Source organism: Equus asinus, chromosome X, assembly GCF_041296235.1.
Source record: "Equus asinus isolate D_3611 breed Donkey chromosome X, EquAss-T2T_v2, whole genome shotgun sequence".
NCBI lineage: Eukaryota > Metazoa > Chordata > Mammalia > Perissodactyla > Equidae > Equus > Equus asinus.
In genome coordinates this window covers 24,189,187-24,213,162 of record NC_091820.1, presented here as the reverse complement: position 1 = coordinate 24,213,162, position 23,976 = coordinate 24,189,187, and the positions used below count along the sequence as shown (strand labels likewise).

The following is a 23,976-nucleotide window of genomic DNA, read 5'->3' as shown; positions in this document are numbered from 1 at the left end:
CATAGCTTCAACTTTTCCATTCTTGTTCAAAGTATTAGTATGACCTCTTAGCTAGAGAACTATATCTATGGTTTGTTCCCATTTCTGGGGACTTCATGTAGGAAATAATTGAACTCTATGTGTTTCAGAATCTTTATTTAGCTAGGGAGTGATCCCTGGGGACTTTGCTGATAGAGGTCTGGCATTGCTCATGACTAGTAAAACTAAAAGTCAGTATAAAGCCTCCCCTAGCTAGCTCCCTGTTCTGTAAGTAGAGAAGTGAGTTTTGATGGAGGAAGACAAGAAAGAATCCTTACAGGAAGGGGGAGAAGAAGGAATAGAGGATCTTCTGCTTGTATTTTTTGTTATGTTTAAATTTGGTGGTACTAATGAGCATTAGAGACTGGACAGTTATGCTTAGGTACTGAAGGCAGCTGTGGATTTCATTCCTTTCAAAGACCAATCATATGGTAGTTTCATGAGGTGGGGCTATGCACTGGGCTCTAAACAGAGGCTTCATCTCCACACATCTTGTCTTTCTCATTGATTCTGTGGTAGTCAGTCTCCAAAGATGGTCTCCAAGAACCATGCCTTTATGTGGTCCCTTCCCACAATCAATCACAATGAATCTGACTTGACTCACTTTAACCAATAGAATGTGTTGAAAGTCATGCTGACCCTTAAGAAGGCCTGGCTGCCTTCATTTTTGCACCTTTGAGAAACTTGAGCTGCCATGTAAAAAGTCTAGTACCCAGCTGGAAAGTCCACAAGGAGAGACCTTGTAGAGGGGCCAAGAGGAGGGCAGAGGTTCTGAACCATGAGGAGGGAGAGAGGTACAGCCATCCTAGCATTCCAGTTTACCCTCCATATGACTCCATTCCCATCTGTAATATGACCACGACTGCAAGAGAGATCCTAAATGAGCCCAGCAGAGGAACTGCCCAGCTGATCCCAGTCAATTCACATGAAAGGTAATAAAACGGTTATTGTTTGAAATCACTGGCTTTTGGGGTGGTTTGTTACACAATAGAGAACTAAATCAATGCACTTCTCCCAGGCCTCTTTGCCTGTCTCTCTTTCCTAACTCTTTCCTTGCATATCATGGTGGGGTGAAAGGTGAGAGACTACTGCATTGGATCTTGCCCCAGTGTGTGGCATTACATGTCCATCTTTGACCTTCTGTTGCCCTCACCCCCAAGAATCATATAGACCCTGATTAGCCCATGGTTCTGATAAAGCACATCCAGTCCATAAACTGAATATACGTTTTGGGGGGTTTGGTTTAGCTTTTCTTATAGATGATTTGGTGAAATACTTAGAGATTTGAGGATAAATGCTCTTAAATGCAACCTATTAAGGTCCTTCCTGAACATCAGTGATGAACTCCAACTCCAACTCCAACATGTTTTGGACAATAAAAAGATGGAATGAAAAATTACTACAAATATTTTCATTTAACATTAAGACAACCAGAATTTTTTAATCTAATCCCAAACTGCTTTCAATAATACTAGCTACCCTTTATCATCTACAATGTACTATGTCTTCTGTATATTACTTCTAACCTGTATTCAAGTGACCCAGCCATGACAGCCTTCCTTTTCTTTCTCAGACACACCAAGCTCATTCCTGCCTCAAGGTCTTTGTGTTAGCCTGTCCTTTGGACTGAACAGCTGTTAAAGCCGGATATTTTTCTGCTTGTCCCCTTCTCTTGATTCTAGGTTCAGCCATAATTTCATCTCTTCCAAGTAGCCTTCCATAGCAACTCTATGTAAATTAACTTCCCCAGGTGGTCACTTTCTATCACATCCCCCTGATTTATATTGTCATTGCATGTATCACTGTCTGAAATTTTCTCAGTGATTTGGGGACTTGCCTTTTGTGTCAACTTCTACTAGAGAGTAAGACATATGGGTCAAGAATACTACCTGTCTGATTCTCCAATATGTTTGCAGCAACCAGAACAATGCCTGGCATTAATGAATGAATGAAGTAACAAAGAAAGAAACTCTTACAACTTACCTTCAAAGAAGGTATTATTGTCTACTTGTTTTTCAGATGTGGAATTCATGGGTAAAAGAGGTCATACAACATGCTCAAGACCTCTCAACTTAAAGTAAATGACTTGTCTTCTCTTCACCCTAGCCTGCTGTCCCCTCCGGGGCTTCCATGTGGTTAGGTTAGCAGATAAACAACTCCGTCAAGCACAATCTTAAAGGGGGTCTAGAAAAAACGAAAACAGATGACCTGAGCAGAGTAACCAGCTGCTCTCCTCTGCCAGAATCTCAAAACAAACCCTAGGAACATTTCTCTGGTACTTTTTCCCCATACATTTTAAGGGGTAAATGACATCTATAATGTTTAATTCAATTATTAAACATCATCAGCTCAAATCGATAGGTTTTAATGGTATAATGAGCTTATTTAACCAAAAATAACATGTGATCCAAAAGTTGAAAATTGAGGTTATCTTCTGAGACTGAAAGTAGGCAAAGTGCTGATGGAGATTAGCTGCCCAAAGCAGATATTTACGAATGGATGGCTAAGTTTTGTGAACACCCATATTCCGGGCAGCGAGAACAGGCACGGCTATATCGTCATATTTAAAGCCATACTATTTAATAGGAGGGTGAGGGGTATCTGGGAGTCCAGAAAAAGGAAAAATCAGTAATTAGAATTTGTCTGTCTTTCTAGTTCTGTATAAGGAAGAAAATGCCTGGAACAGAGACTTTGAATAGGAGCTGTACCTCAGTGGTGGAGAGAGACGCATCATGACATTTGACATTAAGTTCTTTCAACTAACTTTCCTTCTTATGATTCCAAAATTTGCAACCAAGCTTCTGATTATGAGTTGACCTTCTTGTCAGGTGACAAGACCATTCTGGTCTTCTTGTTCACTATTAATAATTGTCACTTGCTTTGAAAACAATGTCTTAAATGCTTGGTTAGCTTGAGTCTGTACATGAGAGAATGATTGTTCCTAGGTTTGTTAACAGAGCTAGGCTTAGACAACTCAAGATCATCCTCTCAGAACCTTAACTATGGAGCCCCGCTCAAGTGCTATCCCCATGGTCACACCCTGAGCTGACTCCCTGAATATGGTGATACTATCACGGAAAGGTTGAATTCTATAACCACAATACAGACCTGGGACTGTATCTATGTGACAAACCTCAAGCACTGGAGGAGGGATGCTCAGAACATTAGAGGAGGAAAAAACACTCATGCCCTCTGTGTGTGTATGTTGGGGGGTGTGGTCAAAGTCAATTTTGTCTTCCTTCTTTTAAGACAGAGATTAGAGAGGTGGAACAAAGAGAAGGACTCTATATTGTTAATTTAGCCAAATTCTTAGATGAATCATAAGAAAAAAAATTTGGGTGTGTTAATATATTTGATTCAGTGATGTTGTATATGACAATTGGCAGAGGGTAGGGAGTAAGACATAAGGGTCAAGATTTACAGGTTAATTTTTCTTTGCTATTTTTATTGATCTAAACGCTCCTTTTCTTTTCCAAATAAATGCCTATAATACCTTTTTGAGCTATTGCATCCACTCACTCTTGATTTTGGCATTCCCCTTGAGCACGACCTAATACAATAACTGCAAAGTTTCTCACATATGCTCAAAATATAGAATAATTGTGCATCATTAAAAAGTAGCAATACTTACCACGGGTATAGGAATATCTGTGATAAACCAGAAATTAGGTTTCCATTTTAATGTCCTTGGCCTCTTGGAAAAACTGTTTTACAAACTTAAAAAAAAAAATCTGTATCAGTCCGGCACTTTTTCCATACCCCAGAGCACTGTAGGTGTGATACCTCATGTCTAAAAAATGAGATTCTTTTCCTGGTTTTCTTGTCACAAGTCTTGTCCCCAGTAAAGAAGGTTTATTTTTGGTTTTTACATTTTTTCTTAATTACAAGGAGTTTATACAACCTCCTTAAAACTGCTTACTGGATGATACTTACAAAAGCATATATGAAAATTCACATATCTTATCTGTGACTGTTGTCTTTTTAAATGATGTAGCCTCTCGTTTTAATCTTCAAGAGACATTTTCAGGCTTGTAGATACTCCTTGGTCCCCAAACCAACTCACAGTCCCATTTATAGGTTTCAAAGCAGGGTATCTAGCTAAATACAGGTACTATCATAAATCTTCTATCATTTTTAGCCCAAGACACACATTTGCTAATAGTCAGGTACATAGAGAACTTTTATCAATTCCAGAAATTTCTTCATATATTAGCTTTGATGTCACAAATATTCAATAAGAAGTACGGGGTGCTATTAACTTGCCTTATTCTCAGTTTTAGAAAATAAATATAATTTTAGACTGAAGCATGATGAGCAAAAATTTTCCTAAAAACAAAACATTTTTATATTTTTCTTATACGGATATATATTCATGCATTGAACGGTAAACCACATTGATAATTATTTCTAGCATTATATTCACAAAAATGGATCTTCGCTATTGTTTTAGGATCTATTGGCATTGATTAAAAGAAGTTTGCATACGCAACTTATTCACATTGCTTTATTGTTGTTGTTGTTGTTGTTGGTATTGTTCAGTTCACAAAAAAAAAGTATTTCAAGTCATCATATCCTTGCATTTAACCAGTGAAAGAGTAATCTTGAAAGAAAACATTTTACAAACTGGACACATACCCTGTTTATTTTCTCCGAAAATTGCACTCCATAAAGCAAGTCCATTTTTCAAACCTTCCCCAATATTATACAAAAATATTCTTATGCAAGTAATAAATTTATCTTTAGACATCCAACTTTTTTGAAGTTTAAAGCAGTCACACCAAAAGTTATCATTGTTAATTTTTAATCTAAACATAGAACACCTTGTGCTTATACAAACTGCTGTTATCATGTGCTCGTGTACTCTTTACATGGATCTGGCAAATAAACTCCGCCATTATGCATTAAATTACGTAAAAAAAGTATAATCAGTGCAGAACTTGCCTATTTTTAAACAATGTTCTTTAACCATCCTCATCTATATTTGTTTATATATATAATATTTTTTGGAAAAACTTTAAGGCAAGTGCAATCAAAATTACAAAATCACTATCTCTATTGCTAACATATGCAGCATTCATATTTAGTGAATGATCTCCTTCCCTCTTAAAAATGAAAGTACAAAATGCTAAGTATGTTATACTAGCTACAGTTGGTTATGTAGTCTTACCTATAAGCCATAGTTAAAATCTTTAGAGATATCAACACAAAAGTATACTTCTTTAATGCTACACCAGCATGAATCTCTGCTATGCCCGCCCTGTAATTTCTCTTTGCATGTTTAGTTTTACTATCAAAATACACAGCAAGTTATTCAGATGCCTGTTTTGAAGATGACTATGAATACAAGGTCACCTCATGGCACAGAATACTTAAGGTGTAGTACTCATAAGATTGTCGGTTGTAAATTTACTTACTTGTAAAATTATTTATTGTGTTTTTATTTCACTTTAGTGATGGCAAGGATTTTGTAAAGTAAGAGAAAACCAAAAAAAATCTTATCAGTAACTGTATTTCTAAAGTTAGGCTTTGCTGAGGACATGTTATTTGCTAAGGACATAATTTAAACGGAATCTGAAAAAATAAGTTATTTCACAGCCCTGGAAAAATAAAATTGACTAAAAGATAGGAAACCTATGGTAATAACTTTGGTGCTTTCACAGGCTTTTTTACGATAGTTGCTGAGTGCAATACCGCCCCCACTTTTTATAAATAAATAATTCAGTGCTACCACGTAATGGAAAAAGTAGGAAATGGAAACAATCAGAATTTTTATGGAAAAAGCAAGAATGAGCTGACTCTCTCCTTTAAGATAAAATGCGTGTCCTTAAAGAAAAGTTAGTTGAACAGAAACCTTGGTATTCATTTTTCGCCTGTGCAAAAACGATTCACTGGGTAATTTCCTGATGGAGTGCATTATCTTGGGAACTCATATAACTGTTTATTTAATGTAGCAATATATTGATTAAGCTTATTTAAATGTAATGTTAGTGTGTGTTTGCAATTAGAGTGTACATATGTTACAAATGCACGCACACATGTACATTAATTTAGCAAACTAAATGCTTCATGTTGTTAAAGTTGACTGTTTTGAACTGTTGTTGACCAGAATACTTTCTGAAAATGAATCAAACTCAATTAATATATTGTCTTTTTCAGTTTAGTGTAGAAATAAAAAAGGCTATATTGCACTCAATAAAATTCTACTGTTGAATATTATTTTTTGGATGTTCTAGTGTTAGAAAAGTCTAGATGATAAGAGGGCCTACGGTGGCTGTGGAAATCACTAGAATATGAGTGGAAAAATTTAAACCAATTCTCTAGAAACTCTGATGTGGCTACTCCACAAAGCATGTATAAGAATATTTTCTCTTAACTAACAGGAGCCACATCCTTGAAATATGCACTGAGGATCAGTGACGTGATTAACTCTTGAGAATCAGAAATCAAATGGGACATTCTTAAGAAACAGAAGCTAGTAACCTCATCACTGGTAGTCATTCCTGGCATAACAAGGGACATAAAGATCAACATTAGTCCAGTGAGATAAATACATGTAGCTGGAAATAGATTGTCAGAATAAGTGATTTAGGTGTGAAATAAAGAACCAACTGGTTTGTCATTGTGTAGGTTGTCCTTTTGCTGAAATAATGCAAGATGATGCATTTATCATCTCACATAGAATTAACTAAATTTATTGGCATGAGTATAGTCTTGGACTTAATGTCATTCACTAGAATAGGGTTTCCCAAATTACATGATCATAAAAATTTCCTGGCATTCAATTGTTTTGGAATGTGAGCCAGTAATCTATACTTTTAACAAATGTTACAAGTGATTCTTATGCTAAAGGACATTTGGAAAAATCTTCATTAGAGTCCATTTTTTGATGAATTCATTGTAAACATGAAGGAAAATAATTTTTAATTAGGTCTAACTACTTAAAAAAATTTGATATTGGTATATTTATTTTCACAACCAATATCTTTGGTGTCCTTGTCTAATTTTGCTGTTTTTCTTCCTTAACAGAAACAGAAGTGACAATAGACCTGTAGTCTCTTAGAAGGAAGGTGTGTTTTTAATTAATGCTCACCTATTAATTAGCTTTTTTTCCTTCTACGATGGTGCAATTACTTTTTCGGAGTCATATATTTCATGACAAACTTGGACTCAGTTTTCTTGAGTAGTTCTTTTTTTCCTTCTTTTTAAGATAGTCTCAAATAAAATGTAATTGTCTATATAGTTTAGTTTTTTCAGGACTTCTTCATTCTGAGTTCTGATGAACAAATTGGGAGGAATTGTTAAAAAAGGAAGACCCAGTTTATGGTGATATTCATCTGCCACAAACTTTAATTATGTATTCCAAAGAGTGACAGCAGTTGTAATGACAGAAACAAAAATCCTACACCTGTTTTTCTCAAAGAGTGGTCTGTGGGCCTCCACATCAGAATCATCCAGGAAGCTTGTTAAGTGAATAGATTCTGGGCCCCACTCCAGTTCTATTGGAGTTCAATCTGAATTTCCATTTTTACTAAGTTTTCCAGGCAATTCTTCTGAAGCCTAAAGTTTGAGACTCACCTGTTTGACTCTTACAATTTTCAACTCCAGTTGTCTTATAGAATCACCTGGAGGATTTATTTAAAAAAAAAAACTAACTAACAATAGGACAAACTCCAGACTAGTTTCATCCGAATCTCTGGAAGTTTAAGGGTTTTTAAACCTTCTCAGGTGATTCAAAGTGCACCTAGGTCTTAGAACTATTATTAGGAGGCCCATTAGCAGGTGCTATGGAAGAACTACAGTCATGAGTTGCTTAACAACAGTGATACATTCTGAGAAATGCGTCGTTAGGCGATTTCATCATTGTGCGAACATCATAGAGTGTACTTACATAAACCTAGATGGTATAGCCTACTACACAAGTAGGCTATGTGGTACTAATCTTATGGGACCACCATTGTATATGCAGTCTGTTGTTGACCAAAACGTCATTATGCGGCACATGACTGTGTTTCACCCCTTGCCAAACACTTATGTCATAATATCAAGCATGCCAAAGTCGTAATTTCTATTCATATATTATAATGTTTAGCAATCAATTTCCCATTTTTATTTCAGAAAAGCATGCTGAGACCATCTAAGAAACGATTTTTGTTCAGAGCCCAGTTTTCCTTTCAAGTTCATAATTGTGTAAACAGTTCTTTATTGCCAAGGACAGTAGAGGAACTGAGATATTTCATTGCTTAATTTAAAACTGCTACTGAGTTTCATAATCTTATAGTTCTGTTTGTCATTTATGTAGGCATTTGCATGTTCTTCTGCTCTCTGATTTTGGGAATGTTTCTCCTTTTATTGTTTTTTTCCCCAGAAGTTAGAAATTTGACTGCCTTAGCAGTTTTTCCATACTCTGGTCATTCACAAACCATCTTGATGACTTTTTCCATATATCACCTTTCCTCGACTATTATTCATCTATGTTTTTATTTAAATCATCTAAATACATATCATTCTACCATATAAGCAGAACTAGAAATAGTATCCATAAAGTCAAGTTTGATGTAGTACTTAAGTTTTTTAAAAAAAGTTCTAACACATTTTAAATCAAATACATAACTATTCAAATAAAAACCTCCTTCTGTGTACCATATAAAACCAACCGACATATCACTGGGACAAAAATCCCTAATTTGGGCAAACAATTGTCTAAACTATTGGTCAAATTTAGATGCTCTCTATCCTTCAGACCTTCACCCTGCCCTCGCCCACTGCACACCCGTGTCACCGAGCATTAAACATTGATAAGATATGCAAGCTTAATCAAGGAATTTGTTTGAACTACTCTTACAGGCCATACAGAAACGCCGAAAATCTCATGGCAGTAAGTGATTGGGTCACTACTATTTTAATTCTCTGAATATTTGCCTCATTCTGTTTCTAGATTTCCAGTAAATGTAGATCTGATATCAGTCAGGAATCTCCTAGAAAGAAGATGTCCCATGAGTATCAGTCTTTTAACCACCTGTCAATAATATGAGTATAATTGAAAGTTCCTGAGAATTTACGTATGTGTGTGAGGTGCACAAACAGTCCCAAATATCCTTCAACTATAGAGTTTTCTCCTGACATTTTTAATAATGGGTCAGTTCCTATGATGCACAATTTAAAATATAATGTGGAAACTATACTGAGTCATAGTCCATACAACATTTTACTTTTTCAGTAGAAGTTATTTTTTCACATGGAAAAACCCTACTGAGGTAGAAATGACTTTATGAAATTTTAAATATATTAATTACTTTGAAATCCAACCTTATGGTTTTTAAAAAATATTACTTTCCATTTTCACGATGATTTACCTCTGCTTCCTCTTTTATAAGTGTTTCTTAAAAGGCTGTCTTAAGGTATGAATTCTCCCTAAACAGTCCACTCATTCTGAGAGGCTTGGGGTTGTTCACTTGTTATGCTTGTGATGGAAAGATTTACCACCCTTCCCTTCCCCCCAAATAAATAAATAATAAGTTTATTTATCTTTCAGATAAAATGACAAGGCCAAAAACATTTCCCTTTAGGAATGACTGTGCACTACAAGTTGGTGCAAGAGTAGAAAAATAAGATGATTAAAGATCTGGGTCACTTTAAAAGATTACCTGAGGGGACTTTATTTTAAGGTTATGTGAGTAGTACCTTAAAAAGAAAAGAATAAAATACCTGGGGAGCAAGAAGTAAGGAAGAGAAACAGCAAAGAGGACTCACATGTTATAAGTCCTTTCATTTCTGTTTCTCAAAGAATTTTATGAAATAGATGAAAGAAAAATGTGCAATTTAACCTTGAAAAGATCATTAAGGTGATAACGACTTGTAAGTGATTGAGTTTGTGATTCAAACCTCTCCATAATCCAGTAGTGAAGGAAAAGAGAGGGATTGTAAGTGGACTTGATTTTTTAACAAGGTTTTTCTTTTTGTTCAGCCAATTGGCCATTTCCTAAGTCCTTTGCTTCACAATCATAATAGGAACTAAGGCTACGAATTATAAACTTATACAGACATCAACAGAGAGGGAAAGATAAGTATAACAAGAGTTATTAAATTAATGAAGGTACTTACATATGTTCCAACAACACATTATTTAATTTATTTTCATCTATGATCAGGTAGAAACCAGAAGAAACATTGGTAGCTTAATAAATAATTTAATTTCTTGAATTTCTATGTAACATATAAATTTATTTTTACAGGATATATAGAGAGCATACTCATAGAGAGCAACAGACTTATGAAACGACTATAAAACACAAATTATAATTCAAGTTTAAAATTTCTCATTTTTACACTTGTATTTGTCTATTTTCCTATTGCTAGTCAAAGCAAAATCAAATATATAATTGTAAGTATTCTAAGAAAAAAGGAGCGCCTCCATCACCTACACATGAGTTACAGACATTCTAGATTGTACAAAATCAAAGAGGTTAGGCAAAACTAAAGGGAAACACTATGTAAAAATGCACTTTTTACTGACTGTTGAATGTATCTGAGAGTGTCTGAGTTTAAAATTTGACTTGAACACCAGCCGAGGAAAATGACTAAATTCACTTTCCTATTTGGGTTCCCTCAAACTCTGAAAATGTAAAAGTTTTTACAATTCAATAGCAGATTATATGAACATATCTCCACTACTTTGGTGGAAAGAACACACTCAGGATTCCAGTTACCAGGAGCATATGCTGCAAGGAATATGGACAACTGTCCATGTGTCTTAACATAAAAATATCTTCATCCCAGTTGAGAATTAACCTAAAACACTCACATCTGGTCTCCCCAAATTTAGTCTCTCATTGACTAGTAAGGATAGATCCAAATTACTTTGCCACATGTTCATGCACTATGTAATACGTCATTTTACATTAAATCTTTTTTTAAATGACCAGCATGCCCTTTGAAACTTAAGGTTATCTGGACTATGAAGATTGAAATTTACACAACATCAATATTACATGTTATATTCTCAAGTTCATGTGCAGTTCTTCAGTTTCTATTCACTTAGTAGTGGAGGGAATACAGTGTAATGATGTAGAGCGATCGCCTTTGTTTGGTAGAAAGAGAATACTTTTCAGGCTTGTGGACCCTGGAGGATGCATCAATGAAGCTAGCGAATGGTAGAAAAACAATAGTGCCTTATTTTATTTGCTTTAATGAACAATTTAGAACCTTGAGTTTGTCAGAGGACTCAGAGACTATTCAGAGGAACATTTACTGAAGGGCAGAAGGAAATTTTTTTAAAAAAAGTATCTGTAATGGAAAGATGTTTTGTATTCTGAGACTGGAAGAAAGAAATGATACTCGATGGAAGATTAGAGCTGAGTTCCTTCTTTTTAGTTTGGGCTTTTTCTATGCATGTGACTGAGGTTTGATGATGACAAGACACATAAGATTAGGATTAACTCATCATCATCATCCTTCTCTTTACTCAAACTTAGTTAGATCTTATAGCTCTTTGCGACAGAATGTTAATTATTAACTTAGCACAAACGTTTACCTTGCCGGCAATCACAAGTAAAAAGTAAAACTTTAAATAACCACCACTTCACTTCAGTATTCTCAAAATTCTTTATATTGCCCCAAAGTCAGCATAAATCCTGAAACTGGCAAAAGCACAATTGTTGATTGATAATGAAGTATATAACCAATTCTAAATTTGGGCATAAGGAAACTGGGTCCCTTTGGAAAAACATGTCAAACGGTTGTTTCTTTTACTCTTGTACTGAATTAACTCTTTTCAGTTTTGTTGTAGGAAACATGATTAAACCCAAAGCATAAAAAGTTTAATAAATAAGGCATCGTGCCAAAATACATGATTTCACATTATCCCCAAACTATCTTTTGAGTAAATTAAGAAATTAAGTAAACTATCATAGTAATAAAGGCCAATTCTCATTTATCTGGGTATGAATTGTTTGTCATATAAAGTTTTTTTCTCATTACAAACCAAGTCTCCCACAAATCAGGTCATGTTCGAAGAGGAAGTGCCTGTGTTTGTTAAAGGAACAATAATCATTCCTTGAATTTTCATGAAGGTAAGTAATAGTAGATATAATAGTGCCCACAAGATAGGTGGTTTATCTGAATGTCAGTTTCTGAGTACGTGTTCTAAATCCAAACATCAATAGATTTTTAGGTGATGGATGTCTTTGAGACTCATATCCAGGAAGACACAGTTTTGCACACACTCACAATTTTGTCTGGAATTTCAAAGGCTTCATTATTTACTTTAATCCTTTTTATAAACTCAAGGTGTCCTTGAACCTAAGTTTAAGGACTATTGTTAAGGCTAATCAAAATTTGACTGTTGGTTACTTTGTTTGCTCAGAATGATAAAGTGGGAAGAGTTCATGATAAGGCAAGGAATAGCTCTGCTTCCATCGACAAGCTCTTCCTTTTAGGGCACTCACTTGCATCATCACCTCTTTGTAATAACTGTATATATTGTTAAATAAAATCTTCAGTGATAGGGAATATGTGTCTGTAGGTGGGATTTCTAATCCATTTGATAATATCTCACCTCTCTTAATCAACTATGACAATAATGGGAATAATGACCAAGCAAGTTCAGATCAGAGACAGTAAGGGATTTTCCTCTTCTGTGTCTTTGTATTCTCTTATTTCCAATCAATCATTTCACTTGTGCAATACTAATGGTCTCCTTTCAATTTCAATAAGCTTTATTCTGGAACTAATGATATAAACTTAAACTAAATAAAAAGAAGAAATTAATTAAGCACAACATAAAAAATACTTCTCAGAAGAAGGAGAACTAGGGTATCATTCCAGAATCAGAAAATAATTTACAAATGTATGAATTAATGTTTTCCTAGAAGTGGTGATCATATTTTATATAAATGGTATCTGTCAAAGTTAATGACTATTCTAGGATAAACAATACTTACTTAGAGTTTAGGGGTTGGCTCTCAGTTAATATTTGCTCTTGTTATAAAATGCTAAATAATAATGAGATAAGGAAGAAACCAGTATCTAGATATTTAAGATTAAGTCGATAGAGTTCAAATACATACAACCATGAAGAAAGTAATCAACACAAAATGGTTGACTGTTTGAACAATCAGGTGTTTAGCTATAGAAATACAGTAGGTTCAGGTCTCAACTCATTGTGTCTTGGATTTATTTCATAGAATTGATATAAACTTAAATCAGCCGGCTGCATGAGATAAAAATTTCTTCTCCGCCCATAGGAGACCTAAGGAATGGATTACAAATTAAATATTCAAAGATTTGAGCACCAGTATAAAGGGTAGGACGCTCGTAGGCAGCAAGTAGAGGTTACATTAAAGAACCAAATGGACTTTTGAATCCATAACATGTCACTTGGAGGCCAAGCAGCGATTGATGAAAACCACGCAATACCAAACATCACACATGTCTAAGTCCAGAAGCCCATTCTCTCCCTCAGCTTGGCTAACATGTTCACACTTCCAACTGTGTTTTTACAACTGGAATATTCTTATCCCCCACGGCCCCCACCGAAAAAAAGAGAAGGATGAAACCTAAGCACTAGGGAAAATACAGTTTTTTCTCTTTTTATTGTGAATTCTAACATAACTTTTGTTAAACATAGAGCACGTGAACACATGACAGATTCCTTCGTTCTCACATGGAGCTGATAGAGGAATACTTGGGAGGAATGTTTCTAAAGCCATAGATAGCTTCTTCTCCATTTATTTCATTTTTTAAAAATATGACAAAGCATTAGAGGAAAAAAACGTTTCTTAAGTTGTGAGAATATCAAATATTACCCATCAATCCCTGAATCATGCTATTCAAAGTGCTTAAATCTACACTAAAAATAGAACAAAAAATGTACTCCCAATGCAGCTAAATTAACACCTATGGATGCCTAAAATATGACTGTGGTCTGATTACTTCCTCTACATTTATTCCACACTTCCATCGTGCACTTAAAAAAATAAAAAAATAAACCACCAAAGAAATAAATCAGGCCATTGCCATGTTTACAGTTTTCTGAGCACTGGGGGAGTCTGGAATCCAGTCCAATGAGGTTCACTGCCACCAGTCCCTGACAGGTGTCCATAGTACAAAGTAAACAACGGCCATCTTGGATTCTGAAAATAACCCAATGTGCAAAGCTGACCTTAAAGTTTATGTGTCCTTGCAGCTTCAGTTCTGGTTTGTGAAAATGTGACACAGGTCCAAAGGGAGCACGAGAATAAAGAACAGATTGTAGAGAACTACCCAGGTGAGTTGTCAGGGAAATAAACATTTTTTAAGCAAATAAAAATCAATGCACACCCCAAGGCTCCTTTACCTTGTCACACAAATACTGAGACCTTTGCATTGTTACAAAATTCTTATACTCATCTCTCATACATTTGCAATTCAATCTTACCCTCCTCAATGAACTCTACTGAAATTTACACTTTTTTGTGGCCAACTCACATCTTAGTATTGTGACCAAAACTATAGAACTGTTTTCTGGTTATATGGTGGTAGGAATAAACCAAACATACAATAGTCACTACACGAGCCCACAGACGATGACCGAAATGGAAGTTCCTACAATGAATCACTAAAGTAATGTATAAGTTCTATTATCAGTGTTTTCATCACATTGTTTTTTGTTAACTAAAAGCTACTTAGGTAATATTTCCCTTTAACAATTCTGCCCCCTGCAAGTTTCTTTATGATTGATTTTGTATCATCTTCAACATGAATATGTATTAGCTGCTTATGTCATTGATTTCAAACGTAAAGCTAAATGGGAAGGGATGAACTTCCTGGGAGCATCAGCTTTGTGTTTCTGAAAGATAGAATTGTACAGTTAAAATCAAACTAATTCTTTATACAATAAAATTAATTATTTTAAACACTTTCTCATCTAATTTAAAAACTATTGTGTGTAAATAATGTGTATTTTGAAAATACTGATTTCTGTTGGTATTCATATGTTTGACCTCCTGAGTTCTTATATAAACACTTTGATATTAATAAGTGTTGCTTATGTTCACAAACTGAAACCAAACATTTGATTCTGAATGTAGCACTGAAAATTAAATACAGTGAATTAACATTTAAATACAAAGGGACCCCATAATAAGTTTCACAGATTTGTTCTGACTCTTTAGAAAATAACATTTTGTATAATACAAGGTGATAAAACATATTTGATGACACAACCTGTCCTTCCCTTTGGTTTGGAAGCCTTCAAAGTAAATTTCATTTTGACTTCTGTTGGTTCACCCTTTTGAGTTAACTTGCCTGGCATTTGCACATAATCTCATTTGCAGGAAAATTATAGAGGGAAAAGAGGAAGTAGAATATTAAACAAAAACAGCCACAAACACATTCATGCCTTTCCAGGAAGTGATCAAATATAGGGCTTGATTTTTTTGTGTTTTTTTCTTTTTTTGTTTTTTTTCTGTTTTGTTTTGTTTCTTTTGTTCTGTTGTGTGTTTATATATATATATATATATATATATTTATATAAGGGTACATCAACTCATTTAAAAAACGGAAACAACACTCTCTTCCCCATTTTCATGCCCTTGATCTTCTCTTCTTAGCACTCTGTGGTGGTCACTGTGAAGTGACTAGCACACTTTTGGGTCTGGAGTGTATTCTGACGAGCAGTGAATTAAATGTTAAGACAGTTAGACCCACCCCCACCCCTCCTCAGAGTTTACACATCATGCCGCCATTAGAAGGGTAGAGGTGGGGAATGAGGCGGGACAAGGAAGAGATTCAGGGCTCTGATTGGCGGGGCCCTCCTATGAACAAGTGTTCTTCTTATTTTTTTTTTTTCCCAAATGGCAATGCTGGCATTCGTTGCACTGCTCTCTGAAGGCCCACATGGCCCTGCTGATCCTAGGTAGAACCTAAGAGAGGATCCGGTGCTCCTTGTCCCATTGGATAGATTTGTCCAAGCACCCCAAGGAAATGTTAAAAGCAAAACAAAATCAAGAAAAGGAAATAAAACCCATTCTGAAACTAAACTAATGAAGCAAAAAAGGGTTTTCTATCTATACATAAGTCTCTTCTTTAAAAAAATGTAAATTTACAAATTCCAATGACATATAAAACAAAGTCAAAAAATGTAATGCTAAGAGACATGGTAAAACAGGAAGACACTGATGCTACAAAGAAATTGCAAAAAACATATGTACAAGACCCTGTTTTTCCTCGTGTTCTAGAGATTGTAATGCATGTTTTTAACAGCAGCAGTCGAGGATTTAGTTCCAGGCACTGGACTGCAGACTCCACTCAAGCTCCTAGGGACAGGGTGTCCCGTGCTTTTCTGTCACCAAATCACACTGGATATACTGGTCTCCCTTGGCAACAGCGGCAGGATGGCACTGTTTGTGTGGGCCTCATCTGGATTCTGCTCCCTGCTCGATTTTGTCTGTGGCCGCTGCCCATTGATGAGTGTCATAGGGATGTTACAATAGGTATGCTGATTTCCTATGGAGGTAAGAGGCAGGGTGCCGGTAGGAGGTACGTCGTACTCGTAGCTTCGGTAGTAGTGTTTCTGGCGCATTTGTGAATGGTACGTGTTGTGAAAGGTGGAACGGAGATCTGGATGGGCAGTGGCTAGAGCTGTGGAGGTGGCCGCAGCCATCGAAATGGCCGAGACAGTCTGCAGCTCCCCGAAAGGCCCCTGCTCACTAACATCTAAAGCCTGCTCATGTGTAATGGGTTCTATCCTCTTAAAAGGCATTTCATATTGTAAACGTTTCCAGAACTTAGAGTTCAACTTGTTGCATTTTGGTCCATGCCATTTAATAACTGTCAGGAGCTTGATGGTGTGCTTGAGAGCTTCCACCTCCTGGTAGTTCATAATTCCTCGTAGTTCACTGCACTCAATTAGTATCACTTTAATTTCTCCAGTCACAAGCATGTTTCGAAGTCTGGTCTCCAGCTCAAAGATGCTCCAGCCCCTTCTGACTACGTAATTTGGGGTCATGACAATAATCAGCCGCTTGCTTTGATCTACACACCTTGCCACATCTTCAATGTATGCTACAAAAGAGAACAGTGTTTATCAGAATGAGTAAATCAAATATTTTGTCTAGAAAGCCCTGGTAGGTTCTCTTTTACACATTAAATGAGAATTGTTGTTTGATAGGTAACACTTTGAGAAGATGAAAATAGCCAAGGGCCACTTTGGAGAGTATGGGCTTTGCTTCTCTCAAAGTTAGAGATATTTTTCCCAGGTACAAATCTCTCATTTGGTTTCTTTAAATGTCAAGGCTCATAAAATGAGATGCTTTACAGAATAATAGAAGTAGCTTCTCAGAGGTATCAAAAATTAAGCTTCATATGAACACATAATGACATTTCTTTCTTGAGAAACTGTCAGATACAATTTTTGAAGTAAAGAACCCAAAGTTAAAATTCTGCCTAAAAAATGATGACTACACAGAGAGACACAAGAATATGCACACTCTCAAACGAAAACGTTAACTTACTTCCAGTTGGGATTAAATCTCTATCTGGTATAAACAACTTATATCCATAATGCTTTTCAAGCATATCAGGTAGGATTTCAAGAGCAAAGCGTTCTTCTTCCCCAGTCTCCTGATTCCACTGGTCAGGATCCACTTTGGTGTATGATAAGTATGCATCATAATCTTTATTGTCTGTCAAAAACATTACAGAGTAAAGGTGAAGTCACTACTCTACAAAGAAAACAATAGAACATGAAAACATTCACTTCTTTTTATAAACATCTCCAAATGTCCTGCTTCTGGGAGACCAAAGAAAGAAGCCTTCATTAATTTTCAGTAAGAATTCAATAATGACAAATATTCTGGAACTAATTTGGAGGTATAAGGGGTCACATTCCATTTATTGTTGTTGTTGTTGTGAAGACAGTAGGAGAAAAAATCAATGAAAAGAGCAATGAAATGTTAACTTCCAACATTTTTGATGCACAGATCATAGAGAATCTTGACTGCTTATAAAAGCCACATATTCGGATGGTATGCTCTTACTCTAAATAATCATACATTCACCTAATCCTGCTTTTGGTCATTTTACCCTGTTAAAAAAAGAGAAAGAAAACTGCACCTGTTTGACTGTGGAGGAATGACTTTTAGATTGTGTGCACTGTGCTGATTTTCTATTGGGAGAAAATAAAACCGAATTTGGAATAATTAATTTTTTATTGGGAGCCAGTTCTTGGATTTTGAAAGCTAGAATATTATTATACCAAATTATTACAAAAAACATATTGTTTTACTGATCTCCATTTATCTTACATGTAAAATATTGCCAAATTATTTTTCATCATGTTAATCAGTTTGACAATGAGAATAAAAAAGTACAATCTGAATAAATGAAACTTAGCTCTAAAATCTGATCTCTTCCCTCATTCTTCACACTTTTTACATGAGAACTCTTCAAATATTTGATGACTGCTATTGTGCATTATCTTTATCTTAATTTTTTAACATAAGCATCCCAAATTTCTCATTTGTTGTTTCTAAGAATAAGAAGTCATGTATCTTCTGCATAGTCTCTCATTTGTCAATTTCCTCTTCTGAATGTGATATCAGGATTCATAATTCACCTCAATTCTAAATACTGTCAACATTCTGAGTTTATCCATATTAATATCCTTAGCCTCCTTTGTGCTTCCCTGATGACTGTCAGTGGATTACTTGATTATTAGATCAAGTAGAATTGAAATATCCCTAAATTTCAGAACAAAATGAACTTTGCATTTGGCATAGAAAATTTAAAACCTTTGGGGTATAAAATATCAAAGATAGAGGGACATCTTTTACTGTTGCTCGGGAGGCTTTGGGACACTCCTTTTGACTTCAGGGACACTAAAGCTCACTTCCAGACATCCATCCGTGTGTGTTCATTTTAGTAGTCTGATAATCCCTAGCTATCTAGAAGTTATTCTATGATCATAACTTGTTAGGGCAAACTCAGAAAATTGTTTACGGCACTGAAAGTTAACACAGGTATATAAGAAGCTCACAACTCGGCTCTAGAATCCCTGGAAGAAAACTTTTAGCTATGAAATTTTCTTTAAACCAACTTTCAGGTAAAAAGAAAAAAAAAGGTTCAGAAAATAGTAATTATCCCAAACATGTCATATTTGGTATTTGGTATTTTCTTTATTCTTCAACCAGGATATAGCTGTACATATTACAAATAAAATTAAATTTTCACCAAAAATACTAATTATATTTGTTATAGAATATCTATGCACATGTGCCAGCTGTCTATAGTGGTACCATTTTGTTGATGTCAACACTTTAGTTGAGTCAGAAATAATAGAAAATAGCACATAATAAAGCTATTATGTAGTACCAGTTAATACTTAAATAAAAGTGTCCATTCATTATATATTCATGTGCCATTATCTATGAGATATAAAGCTTCCTTCACATTACTGGTCAGTAGTTTCCAGTCTAGTAGGAGATGTAAACAAGTCAAGTCAACAGCTCATTTCCAAGGGATAAACGTGTTGCTAAGAGTAGTATAGGGTCATGGGCCAAAGGGAGAACTCCCTAAACCAGACTGCAGATTGTAGAATTATTTCATGCATATACTATTTTCTTTCTGAGAGGTTGCTCTTTTCCAGTTTGCCACAAAAGTACTATAAAGTGTTGAAGTTTGCCCACATCTTGGATGTATAACAACTAGATTCTCATTCCTTGCCTTTTGTCTTCTCTAGGCTTAAAAATATTTGAAAACCAGATCAATCTGAATGCTGATATGAACAGAGCACTTATGACTCAGAAGAGATGCAAACAACTGGTCCACCAGCACTGGTAAGTTCCAGCTGGATATCACTTTTGCTTACATGACACTGTCTGTTTATGGGTCCCCTGCCTCCTCCATGAACATCTTTTTTCTAACCCATAAATGCTGCCATTTCTCAAGATGTTTTCTGTGGTCTGCTTCTTTTCTCTCAGCCCATCTTCCCTCAAAAATCTTCTTTCCTCCTAAAACATCAATGATCACTTCTGTGTGGATGTCTCCCTAATTTAGATGTCCAATCTTGCTTTCTTTCTCATGAACTACCAACAGTCCCCGAATCCTACCTGTAACCTAGACCCCTTAATTTGGATGTGAGACACATGCTCACATTCAACATGCTCACAGTATAACAAGCTTCCCATCTCAAGCTCTCACCTCTTATTCCACTTTAATTTTAGTAACATAATAATCCTACTTCTTTAGTCTCCAAACTTCAGATGCATGTACCACTTACCCTTTTCATTACCAATAATCTCATAGGCATTCATTACTAAAAATCCTTTGGATTCTATTTCCATACTAGGTCAGGTCTTACTCATTTCTCAGCTGTTATAATTATATTTTAGTGGGTCTTCCCTCTCTACGTCCTTCTCCTTTTGGCCCATTCCACACAGAGTCACAAAATTTATCTTTCCAAACGTCACCACTGATTATGTTTATGGTAGCTTGAAAAATATTCATGGCTACCCATTATCAAAAGACCAGCAGCTAAATCTGCAGTTGGCTTCCTTCGAATTTGAGTCTCTGAGTTGGAGGTGATCTCTTTTTCCATGTATTATATTATTGTGCTCATATCTTATCTTCTTTCTTTGACTATAAGATCCTTGACTCAGATATGTGACTAGGACTTAGTAGATGCTCAAACATATCTGTTGATGAAGTGAATGAATAGCCTTTCATTTGGGCATCATATGATTTACATCTTACAGCCAATGTAGAGATTTTATCAAGACCTGGATCACTTCCTAGGAGAGATGGCTTTGGTAAAACACACTCCATGCTTCCTGGACTCCTCAAGGAATTACTAGGGGCTGTGGGGTCAAAGTTTAGCGAGGCTCCTTTGGAACAGTCTTGAATTATAGTTGCTCGCTGTGACTCAAAGGAAGACCTTAGAGTCCCCATAAATTCCTCTGGAAAGTGACTTTCAGACTTGAGCTTGAATGACAAAAATCTGGAGGGCTTATTAAAATATAGACTGCTGGGCAAAGGTTTTCATTCAGTAGGTCTAGAATATGTCCTAAGAATTTGCATTTATAGCAAGCTCTCAGGTGATGCTGCTGCTGGTCCAGGGACCACACTTTGAGGAACTCTGCTCTACAACAGGGTACAGGCATCCAGAAGTCTCAAAGGCATGAAAGACTGCAGTCGGCTACCAGGTAATTGACCAGAGCACCACAAAACCTAAACACTGCAGCCTCAACTCATGATAAGTGGTCACTATAATTATAGGGTATGTACTCTAAATAAAATAGCTGAAGATCCACACTTTCATAAAAAAGGGGATAGATTTTTGCCTAGACTAATATATATGGTAACCATATTAAGCTTAAATGAACCCCAGGAATCTGTGCTATGGCCTCAGTCAGTTTTCTATCTCTTTATGTCATCTGGACGAATTTGTAGCATTTAAGATAATATCTCTCAGATAAAAAGGAATTGGTCACATGAGATTATCCTGGTAGTAAATGTGGCTAAAAATCCCCTTGTGAACATCTGCAGCAGCATCCTCAAATCAGTGGGATACCTGATTGATATTTAATTCCTCTCTTTCCCCCAGAGTTTATGTCAGTGCAGTAATGGGGTAGGCATTTATTTACCACCAGAAGTAAACCCCTGACTTGAAAGTAATCAGACTGAAAACACCATGCCAGATAACCATACTAAATTCAGCAATGTTTTCTGACTCGAAATCATATGGATTCTAAGGTTTCTTCCTTTTTCCTCAATTATCAGCTGAATATGAACTTTGGGTAATATCTCTTATATTGGTTTTTAAATATCTATAAGAACATATATTAGCTAATCTTAATGTGTAAGAGCTTCATGTGACTGAAGAAAATGAAAAATTGACAATTTCATAACCAGAGAAAAAACAAAATTATGCTCGGATTTTTAAAGGATAGGTTTGTGATATTTTAAATTCAACTTAAGTTTATAAACAGCTTAAAAGTAGTTAGTCATAACAGGGTAGTACAAGAGTATATTTCTTATTCTGAACTTTACTCTCTAAATTTTATTTTCTGTAATTTAAACTCTCAAGTATAATTCTGTTCACAGCAGAGATGGAAAATAGCTGGTATACACACTCGTTGTAATAATCGTAATAAACTCAATAATAGTCATCGATTTACTCTTTCCGTGACTTTCAAGAGATTCTAACTGCCACGTCCCACAAAAAATGAAAAACAGGAGTGAGGTCAGCAAGATAGTCAAATAAGATATCCCTTGCATGTATCTTCAGCCATGGTCCAGAGCCAGTCCTGTCCGCTCAGAGACTCATCCAGGGACCAGGCAGGAGCCCTCCCAGGGACCTGGTGGGAGCCACACCCATCCACACACCTGGTAATAGGCCTGCTGATTGAGGACCCAACTGTGGACCCTGAAGCAGACATTGTCTCAGCACTATCCTACTGAATAAGGTACTAGAGGAAGTCCCATCCATCCAGGGATTAGAAAGGATTCTTGCCTGCCTGAGTCCCTGGTAACAAGCCTGGCAAACATGGACCTCACCGCAGACCCAGCAACAGCCTAAAAACTGGCTCCAACCCACATGACCAATTCTGGAGGTAATCCCATTGGCTTGGAGAAAAGACAGGAGAAGAACTTTATCTGCTAAATCAGTCTGTAAAGACTAGAAGAGGTGTTTGCACCTTCAAATGCACAGACATGAGTGCAAGGGTACATCGATCAAGAAGAATAAGGCAAAGATGACATCACCAAAGGAAACTTAAAAAGCTCTAGCAACCAACCCCAAAGAAATGGAGATCTACAATTTTTCTGACAAAGAATTCAAAATAATCATCTTACAGAAACTCAATGGAATGCAGAAGAACACAGATAGACAATTTAACAAAATCAGGAAAACAATGCATGAACAAAATGTGAAGTTAATAAAGAAATAGAAATAATAACAAAGAATCAAACATAAATCCTGGAGTGGAAGAATATAATGATAGAAGTAAAAAAATCAATAGACAGCTTCAACAACAAATTTCATCATGTAGAGAAAGAATTAGAGAACTTAAAGACAGATCATTTGAAATTTGACAGAGGAACAAAAAGAAAAAAAAATGAAATAAGCCTATGTGAATTATGGGACATCATCCAGCACACTAACGTTCACATCATGGGAGTTCCAGAAAAAGAAAGAGAGAAGGGGGCAGAGAGCTTATTTCAAGAAATGATAGCTGAAAACTCCTCAAATCTTGGGAGTGAGATGGGCTTCCAGGTATGGGAAGCTGAAAGGACCCCAAGAAAGATGAAACCAAAGAAGATTACTCTGAGACACGTTATAATCAAAAGGTTAAAAGTCAAAGACAAAGAGAAAATTTTGAAAACAGCAAGATAAAAATGACTCATCACACACAAGGGAAGACCCAAAAGTCTATCAGTGGATTTCTCCACAGACATCTTGCAAGCCAGGAGAGAATGGGATGATATGCTCAAAATGATGAAAGAAAAAATTGCCAACCAAGAATACTATATTCAGAAAAACTGTCCTTCAGAAATCAGGGAGCGATAAAAAAATTCCCAGACAACCTAAAGCTAAAGGAGTTCATCACCACTAGACCTGCCTTAAATGAAATGCTGAAGAACATTCTTCAAGTTGAAATGAAAAGACACTAAGTAACAACATGTAAACATATAAAAATATGAAACTGAATGGTAAAGGTAAACATACAGTTAAATTCAGAATACCCTAATACTGTACTGGTGATGTGTAAATCACTTTTATCTCTAGTATAGAAGTTCAAAAAAATATTAAAAATAACTATATCTACAATAATTTATTAATAGATACACAATATAAAAAGATGTAAAGTAGGACAGAAATAGCATAAAATACAGGGAAGAAAGTAAAAGTCTAGAGTTTTTGTATGCAGTTGAAGGTAAGTTGTCATCAACTTAAAATAGACTGCTATATCTATATGATGTTTT

The 23,976-nt window shown here is 35.7% G+C and overlaps 1 protein-coding gene across 1 annotated transcript in view; it reads right to left on the bottom strand.

Moving 5' to 3' along the window:
* Nucleotides 1–10,014: 10,014 nt before the first annotated feature.
* IL1RAPL1 (interleukin 1 receptor accessory protein like 1) overlaps nt 10,015–23,976 on the bottom strand; it is a 1,280,310-nt gene continuing 1,266,348 nt past the window's right edge. Inside the window, exons 10-11 of the mRNA XM_070502686.1 lie at nt 17,508–17,678; nt 10,015–17,058 (exon numbers count right to left, since the gene is read on the bottom strand). Coding sequence (XP_070358787.1) covers nt 16,340–17,058; nt 17,508–17,678 — 890 coding nt within the window. The 3' untranslated portion in view covers nt 10,015–16,339. The remainder of the gene's footprint in view (nt 17,059–17,507; nt 17,679–23,976) is intronic.